The 8554-nt window shown below is 41.2% G+C and overlaps 1 protein-coding gene across 1 annotated transcript in view; it reads right to left on the bottom strand.

The window, feature by feature from the left end:
* Positions 1-307: 307 nt before the first annotated feature.
* abcb10 (ATP-binding cassette, sub-family B (MDR/TAP), member 10) overlaps positions 308-8554 on the bottom strand; it is a 16741-nt gene continuing 8494 nt past the window's right edge. The window contains exons 8-15 of the mRNA XM_080768464.1: positions 8277-8372; positions 7593-7802; positions 7138-7217; positions 5976-6156; positions 5240-5283; positions 4376-4410; positions 3377-3435; positions 308-2925 (exon numbers count right to left, since the gene is read on the bottom strand). Of these exons, the coding sequence (XP_080624590.1) occupies positions 2732-2925; positions 3377-3435; positions 4376-4410; positions 5240-5283; positions 5976-6156; positions 7138-7217; positions 7593-7802; positions 8277-8372 (899 nt within the window). The 3' untranslated portion in view covers positions 308-2731. The remainder of the gene's footprint in view (positions 2926-3376; positions 3436-4375; positions 4411-5239; positions 5284-5975; positions 6157-7137; positions 7218-7592; positions 7803-8276; positions 8373-8554) is intronic.

Below are 8554 nucleotides of genomic sequence, written 5' to 3'. Positions count from 1 at the left end.
CTGGCAGAGCCTGACAAGAGCCTTTTCTGGCGGTTCTGGACAACAGTGTATCCGACCAACTCAAGGCCGGGCACTGCATTCCGTGTGTTGGTGTGAACAGTTATCGAGTTATGTGGATTACAGACGTACACACACACACACACACACACACACACACACGTGGTACATTTATTGTAAGATAATTAAGTGATTGCTTGACCATTGTGTAATAAGTGCGACCCCCCCCCCTCCCAATGGGAGAAAGACAAAAGAATGAGCAGACCAAGTACAGAGCCAAAGGTAAGTATTGAGGGTTTATGTGGTAAAAATTAATATACACATTAACATGAATCCAACATTAATAGAAAAGATATTGTGTAAAATAAACATTAATTGACACAACACTGATGATAGTGTTTGAAACATCTATGAGCATTGGGCTCATAGACCTAGGGTTTTCCACTCACATGACAAAGGTGTTCAGAAAATAAACTGCAAAGGCTCATCTCTGCTGACTTTGAAGAAAGGTCAATTACATTACATTTTCTCCATTAAATGTTTTATCATTGGGTAATCAATCTTTAAACCCCATGTTTTACATGTACAAATCATCATAAAAGGCTTAACATGTAAGCTTCAAGTTTTAAAATCGAACAAATATACACGTTTTTAAATCAAACAAATATATAGATATATAAAGAAATATATTCAGCAGTTACGTACTATATGCCATAATGGACTGTTTTTGGTTTCATTACTTAAACACAAAGTGAGACTGAATAGAAGATCTACCGGCTCACTCTGCTTGTAGATTTGCTAGTTTTGTCACTTGACACCATCAAATATATAATAAATTATAAATTCGGTATGAAGACAGGCAGTTCACCCAAAATAAATACTCCCCTTGTATTCATCCATGTTGGGTGAGGCTCCAAAGTGGATCTCAGACTTCAGGCTGCGACACCTCCAAAATAATGGTATTTGACCTGGGGACCCCCCACCCTGGGAACCCCCCACCCTGACACACTTGCAAAGTAGGCATTAAATTTAGTTTGACTCGGTTCCACAGCTAAATATATTATGAAAATGGCTAATCTACAAGCTTGAGCTTGTACAATAGATCTTCAAATGTTTTGCCTCTTTCTTATTTGAATTGACAGTTTGGCCAATGTTTGACCAGTTTTTATAGTATAGTTGTAATGTTGATTACCTTTGATGCAGTATTGGTCTCATTTATTTTCTTGGTGTATATTAAAAAAGGTATTAAAATTCCTTAAATTCCTCACTTCACTGTCATCTTGGAACCCCTCCAAATTCATATGGGAGTCACATCCCACAGGTTGAGAACCACCGATAATGATGTATGATGACTCCAAATGTGGGCAAGGTTTAAGCCCAGTTAGAGCCCCAGTGACCCATTATTAAATATTTCTAAAACAAAAATATATAATTCATAACGTGTAAAATAAATGCATGATCTTGATCAGTCCTAGCCTGGTAGAACCACTCCCCCTGCTGGACAACATATCCATTCTGCCAGAAGGGTGAGTCTGTTATCTCTCGGGCAGAGATGATGTACTGATATATGCAGCTGTACGATATGCGGCTGTATGAGGCCGCTAGAGACGGGATCAACGAGAGACTCTGTGCCACAGCGCAAATGTAAACTCAACCTAACAAGGCTACAACTCGAAATTATTATGGAGATATCAGATTTTTGTCCCGCTGCTTCTGGGTTCATCGTTTCTGCTTGAGAGAGCCCAGATGGAGGCAGGAGGAGGGAACTTGTGAACTCAATCCTGCCACAATCTGGCAGTCAGGTTAGATCAGTCCAGCAGTTTGTGAGATTAACTCTCGTCCAGTGACCAGTCGCACAAATATAACACACAGACGCGCTATAAAAAATACATTTGAAGAACAAAAAACAACTCGACAGCAACATCTCATAATGATTCCAGACAGGACACGGTTCCTCATGATAATAAATCCACAGATCTGGTTGTGAAATGTTTACTGAAGTATGCCCACCCACTCTCTACAAAGGAATAGAAACAAGGACGAATACAAAGGCAGCCAGTATTGCTTCCTTTGTATTTTGGGTAAATCTCTCAACACAGATTTTGAATTTGCTATGAAAATCTGTCAGCATGATTGTTATATGGTTGGATAGAAGCTCATTGGAAGCAAGCTGGAAATGAGCATACAAGGTAGTAGCCAGGTCTGATTTATATGCACTTATTTAGTCATTGAAACAAGCTTGACCCCAGACGTTATATATTTGTTTTTAACCAAAAGGGTCCCCAGATTGTATTTTGAGTAAACTGCCCTTTTATCATTGCGTAATTCTTCTAGCATAAAGAAAGTCTCTTTTTCACTCCTTCAGTGCATGATTTAGGAATTTTCACATCATGTGACTTCACTGATCCATGTTTCAAGTCATAAATAGCAAAAGAAACTGCTTGTGGAGTTCGTAGTGCTCCACCTCGTAGTGTAAAGCCCAATTTGTAGTACTAAAAACCAGGTGTTTCACCTGATCGGTGCACGCTACAACAAGGCAGGCACGGTCAGTCTCGGTTTACATTATATGGATAGCTACTTAGCTAGCATGACTTTTCAATGTATTGAAATGATGAAAAAAATAGCCAAGGAGAAAGCTAAGGCTCGGTCGACAGGCGCAACACCTGTTTTTGGGGGGCGGGGGGAGTCCCTTTTTTGCTTTGCGTCCCTCTCTGCTGTCCGTCTCCGTTTCCTCTCAGCTCAGAGCCTGCTGATGTCCCCGTTGTAGAAAAGCTTGTTTCTCCATCAGCTTGTGGAACAGTCCATGTGGGTTGGCCAGCAGCTCTGCGTGTCGGCCGCACTCGGCCACGCGCCGCTGGTCCAGAACGGCCACGGCGTCTGCGTTCTGGATGGTGGAGAGGCGGTGGGCGATGATCATAACTGTCCTGCCTTTTGGAAACAGGAGCAGTATTATTATCATATATCGTTGCTGTCGGGCAGAAAACTCTTATCTCTATATTCTAACTTCTTGTGTTTTTTTTGGTAAATTAACTCCCTACTTGATCATACTACAGCTACAGCGTCACACAAAAAGCATCAAAAGTAGCAGATCTACAAGCAAAGCGACACGTTTCAAGCTTGTAGATCTTCTACTTTTGAATTTGAATCCTGAAAAGTGACAGTTTGACATAATTTATGAGGTTTCCACCCGACAGAGACGATATAATGTGGGGAATAGTAGTAAACATTGAAAAAATAAATGTTTTTTATTCCAGTGAGGCGACCAGAAGTGCAAACTAAATAAATACAAACATATTCAGCTGTATGATAGAAATGTAGGCCACAAATGTAAGCTTAACGCATTGACTGCCATTGATAGATAGATGTCAAAATATCAAACCTTCCATCAAACGTTCCAAGGCTTCCTGCACCAGGAACTCATTCTCTGCATCCAAGGCACTGAGGACACATGATTATAACTGTCATCAACAACTCACTAAAGCCCTGTTCACATATACAAGATTTGCAGGCAATGTGTGGCATATCTGATTTTGGTGCCATGTGTGAACCTAATTTTGAGTGGCATGTGGCACCAATCTTGCTTCAACATTATGCCTGCTTGGGTCCTACAACATTGCAAGTATGACAACTGTGCCTGCAGCATCATGGTTGAATCCGTTGATGATATTGCTTGCATATTTTGAGTGTGACTTGTGTTCATTAAGTTTACATGAATGGAGAAGTGATATGGCAATCTGGCAGTTTTCTAATCTAAATATGAATCTGGCAGCTAGGGGATAAGTTAACTCACGTGAGGTGATAAAGACTGGTTACGTTTTTAAATGTTTCATTCTTACTTTTACATTGCATCGGTCTCTGCTACAACTAGTCCAACTCACCATCGGTGATGGTCCCTCTCTCAATATAAACATATGTCGCCTAACCATGAATGGCCATGCTCTATATTGATCATTTCAACTGCCTAGTCTGCTTGCATACAGTAATATGGTACGTGAGTAGCAAGTAGCCTACTGTACTATACTATTCCTCCAAGAATGAGAAGGTACATACTGCAAACTGTACAGGAAAATAGAGCATGTGAGAATGCCTCTCCTACTGCCTATGCTGGCAACTTATGTTAATTAGTTATCCGAAAATGTAACAGTAGTTAACTGTAACATTTGTAGTTATGTAAATGTCTATAGCTCTATTTATTCTTATTTTGTCTTCCTGTTCCTCCATATTGTTGCCACGCACTTTTGTTATGTTTGCATGTCTTTTCTATTTTTTAATCTGTACAGCACTTTGGTCAACCATTGTGATACTGATACATGCTATATAAATAAAGTTTTAGTTGAGTTGTAACAATCAATTAACTAATTGATCAAGAGTTTCTCACCTGGTAGCTTCATCCAACAGCAGGATTTTAGGATTCTGAGGAGAGGGAGATGCACACGTGTTTATAATCTTTAGATTAACATACTACAGTACAGTAGGTCTTCAACCATAGACTGTAAATCCTCAACAGGGGGTCCTCAGAGCTACAGGGGGACGCTAAATCTTTCAGTGATTGGAACATTTATTTTCAGCAAAGAGTACAGAGCCACAGGTCAAGTTGACTAAGTAAGTATTGAGGGTTTTAAGTGGAAAATGTCTGAAAATACACATTCTTTTAAGGTGAACGAAAAGGCATAAGCTTATAAGTGCCTATCCAAGTGTGTAAAATAGTGGGTAAAATAATAGTAATTAAGTAATTACACAACATTGACGATAGTGCTGTCAAATTCTATGAAGTCTATGAAGCTATCTATATCAATTTGAGGGTCCTTGGCACAAGAAAGATTGAGAACTACTGATTTAAAAGGCATTTGTAGTATCTGCCTCAGATCTCAATGGTTTAAAGATCAGACTAAACCATGTGGTGCTGTGTGTGTGTGTGTGTGTGTGTGTGTGTGTGTGTGTGTGTGTGTGTGTGTGTGTGTGTGTGTTGCAGTGGTCAATGGGTCTGTGTGTTAGGCTACCCTAACACCTTAGGTGACATTATTATGTGTGCATTATTTCCGTACTCAAGTGGACAGAGACAGGGACATACATACATACAGACACACATAGCTGTTCATTGGAGTGGCTAGCACCACTCAACAATGTACTTAGGTGCAGTACTCTAGTAAATGTACTGGGTTACTGTCCACCACCACTGACGGATCACAGTCAGACTTCACGGAGGTCATGGTTAGTAAACAATGAGAGTTGACATGCTTACCTTGAGCAGCGCTCTGGCAATGGCTATTCTCTGTTTCTGACCACCTGCGGTGACACAAACAGGACATGTTATATCGTAGCTGTCAGGGAGAAACCTCTTATCCCCATATTTTAACTTTGTATTTTTTGAGCGGTGTCTAACCGCTCCAATGAAGAGCTATGTGTCCCCCTATGTATGTATGTCTGAGTAGGGACAGCTGCAATACTGCTGGGTGACCTAAAGTGGCACTGTTGAGCAGGGTGGCCGTGTGTGTGTCTATGTATGTTTGTTTTTTTAGCCAACACACACACACACACACACATAAGTTGTCAAGAATGCTTAGTGCCAGTACCCGTTATCATAGTGTTTGGAGGCCAGTCTATAATATCAGTCAATGACATCTTTATGTGGAATGCCTGACACCATCCATTAAAGGATGTGTAACACTGGTTACTTTTACAACTAGCCTGAAAAAAGACCACAAGGGGAGGTAAATGTAAATTCCCATCTCTTTTCTACATGGGCCCCATCGTGCATGCTGCCTTACCCATTATGCCTAAACTTTGAAGGCATTTTTTACTATTTAGAAAAACATTTTAAAATAGTGAAATGGAACATTTTTAACTCAAATCTTTGCTTAGAAGCACAAGGGGGTCCGCAGCCAAATACATATGGATTTGGGTGGTCCTTGACCTGAATAAGGTTGAGAACCATTGCTCTAGATGTGGTGGAGGCCTGGTGCTCCACGTTGCCTCACCTGACAGCAGCACCCCCTTCTCCCCCACCACCGTGTCGAAGCCGTCTGGAAAGGCCTGGATGAAGTCGTACGCGTTAGCATCCCTGGCCACCTGGTAAATGTCCTCTGTGCTGACGCTGTCCGGATCCACCGCTCCGTACGCAATGTTCTCTCTGATGGAGCACGAGAACAACACAGGCTCCTGGAGAAACCAGTGTGTAAGAATGGTGGGTGTCTACTAGTCCTGGTTGGTTAAGCAGGACTAGTCATCTATAAATGCCTTCTAAATCAGTAGTTCTCCATCGTTGCTTTCTCCGTATTCTAACTGTTAACTGTAAATTAACGCACCACCTACAGTGTCACACAAAAGTAGCAGATCTCCAAGCTCAATGCATCTTGATCTTGTAGATCTGCTACCTTTGCTATTTTTTACTTTGAATTTCAATCCTGAAAAGTAACAGTTTTGGACATAATAGTTTCCACCTTACTGAGTCAATAATTCAGTCGACAAGCCTTGTTTGGACAGAAGGAAAATAATTGTGCTTTGACCTTCATGCAATACCTCTTTTCAACCAGTAGGTGCCCCACAACACCACGCAGGCCTGCAGGGTCTACTTGAATGTAAAGACGGTGCTGTTTTTACTGTTTTGACAATGGGTTCCCAGATTGACTTCTCTCAACAGAAAGGCAGGTAAGGCAAGTATATTTCAATATTTGCAATAGCATACAATAGTCTAAAGCAATTAAAATTGCTTTAAATACAACCCACAGTAGACAAAATACTACACTACAGTTGTGTTACTTATATTATTAAAATATTCTAACCTTACAGAATGATCAAAACAACACACAAAAAAAAGGTTATGGACTGCAGCTGTAGTCCACAGACATGCATGTCCATGAACATAGGAGACATCAAAAGCCAGAATGGTTCTGTTTTGTTGTTTCTGTAGTAATACTGCATGTTGCACAGTTTTAAGCCCAGAAGAACACACATTATATTGTCGGGCATAAACCTCTTATCTACATATTCAAAGTTTTGTGTTTTTTGTAAATTACTGCCCTAATTGATCATACTATATAGTGTCACACAAAAGCATCAAAAGTAGCAGATCTGCAAATTGAAAAGTTTTGGACATTTTCCACCTGACAGAGATGATAAGCAAATAGCATCTATTTTTACCTGACTGACGGTCCCAATATGACTTCTCAGCCAATATGGATTTAGATCTCGCACATCCCGCCCATCTATAGTGATGACACCTGCAGAGGAGGAGGGGAAGGGTTAATCTCACATGTAAAGCATTACTCAGGTTTTGGTAAATGTGTAAACTGCATGGATTTTAATTTTTTAAGTCCTGGCTGCGATTTGTGAAATGAGACCCCCACAGTAGCGCTGTTTCCTAAACCATTAACACAATATGTAAAATAATGACGTTCTAGTAATTCTTTCCTGCTTGTCTACATACAGCCAAACAGGTGAAGAAATCACAGATTAAGACTTTAACCTTTGCTTTTATGAAATATCCGAAACCAGGGACTTATGGAAGAAGATGTACAGCAGATCTGCTATTTTCACTAGTTTGGGAGACATGAAATTTCCCTTTTGGGTATCGAGCTAAAACATTTGGGACTCGCCAGCATCTGGGTCGTAGAGTCGGAGCAGCAAGGAGACCAGGGTGGACTTCCCAGAACCACTGGAGCCCACCACGGCCATGACGGAACCGGCCGGCACCAGGAGGCTGAGGTCCTGGAAGATGCGAGCCTCGGCACGGGCCGGGTAGGAGAAGGACACGTCCCTGAACTCCAGCCTGCCCTTCACCTGCTCCTCAGAGAGGACCAGTCCCTCTGGAGAGAGAAGGACGGACAGGACAGACAGACGGAAGAGATTAGGTGTAGAGCTAAATTATCATATTTTAACTGGGGACCCCCCACCCTGATAGGCTCTCTGAATTATTCAGTAGGCATTACATTTACACAGATACATATTGTAATGTAGCTTGTACATCGATTATTTTGATTAGTTTCCTCATGTAATATTTTACAATTTGGCCACTCATCGCATGGTGAGCTTGGAATAATGATAATAACGTTTTAACACAAATATTCTCTGGTACAAAATCTTTTCAGTGCAGGGCAGTTTTTATGTCCCTTGCAGTGTGCCTAGTATTTTCAGGAAGCGATCAAGAAAGCAAGAAGAAGTCAGTGTGAGGTAACAGTTTAGTAACGGTGTGTGAAGTAATGATTACATTACACCATGTACTGTGTGTGTGTGTGTGTGTGTGTGTGTGTGTGTGTGTGTGTGTGTGTGTGTGTGTTTACCATTCAAGGGGAACTGAGGTTTTCGGTCCAGCAGTTGCCACAGTCTGATTCCAGCTCCAAAGCCCTTCATCAGCTCAGAGTAGAACGAACTCAGACCTGTTGCATCAAACACAGATATCGTCAATAGAGCCAGACCCATACTGTATTACAGGGGTCTTCAATAGCGGGTCCGGGACCACTAGGGGGTCCTCAGATAATAATACAGGGGGGCCGCCAAATATTTGTGTGATAGGTTTGTGTTTTTTTTCATTAACCACTTGAACCCTACCATCCCTATT

This window comes from Protomyctophum bolini, assembly GCF_963924005.1.
Source record: "Protomyctophum bolini genome assembly, chromosome: 1".
NCBI classification, from domain to species: Eukaryota; Metazoa; Chordata; class Actinopteri; order Myctophiformes; family Myctophidae; genus Protomyctophum; species Protomyctophum bolini.
Note: the sequence above shows the minus strand (reverse complement) of the source record. Positions and strands in the feature narration are given on the sequence as shown.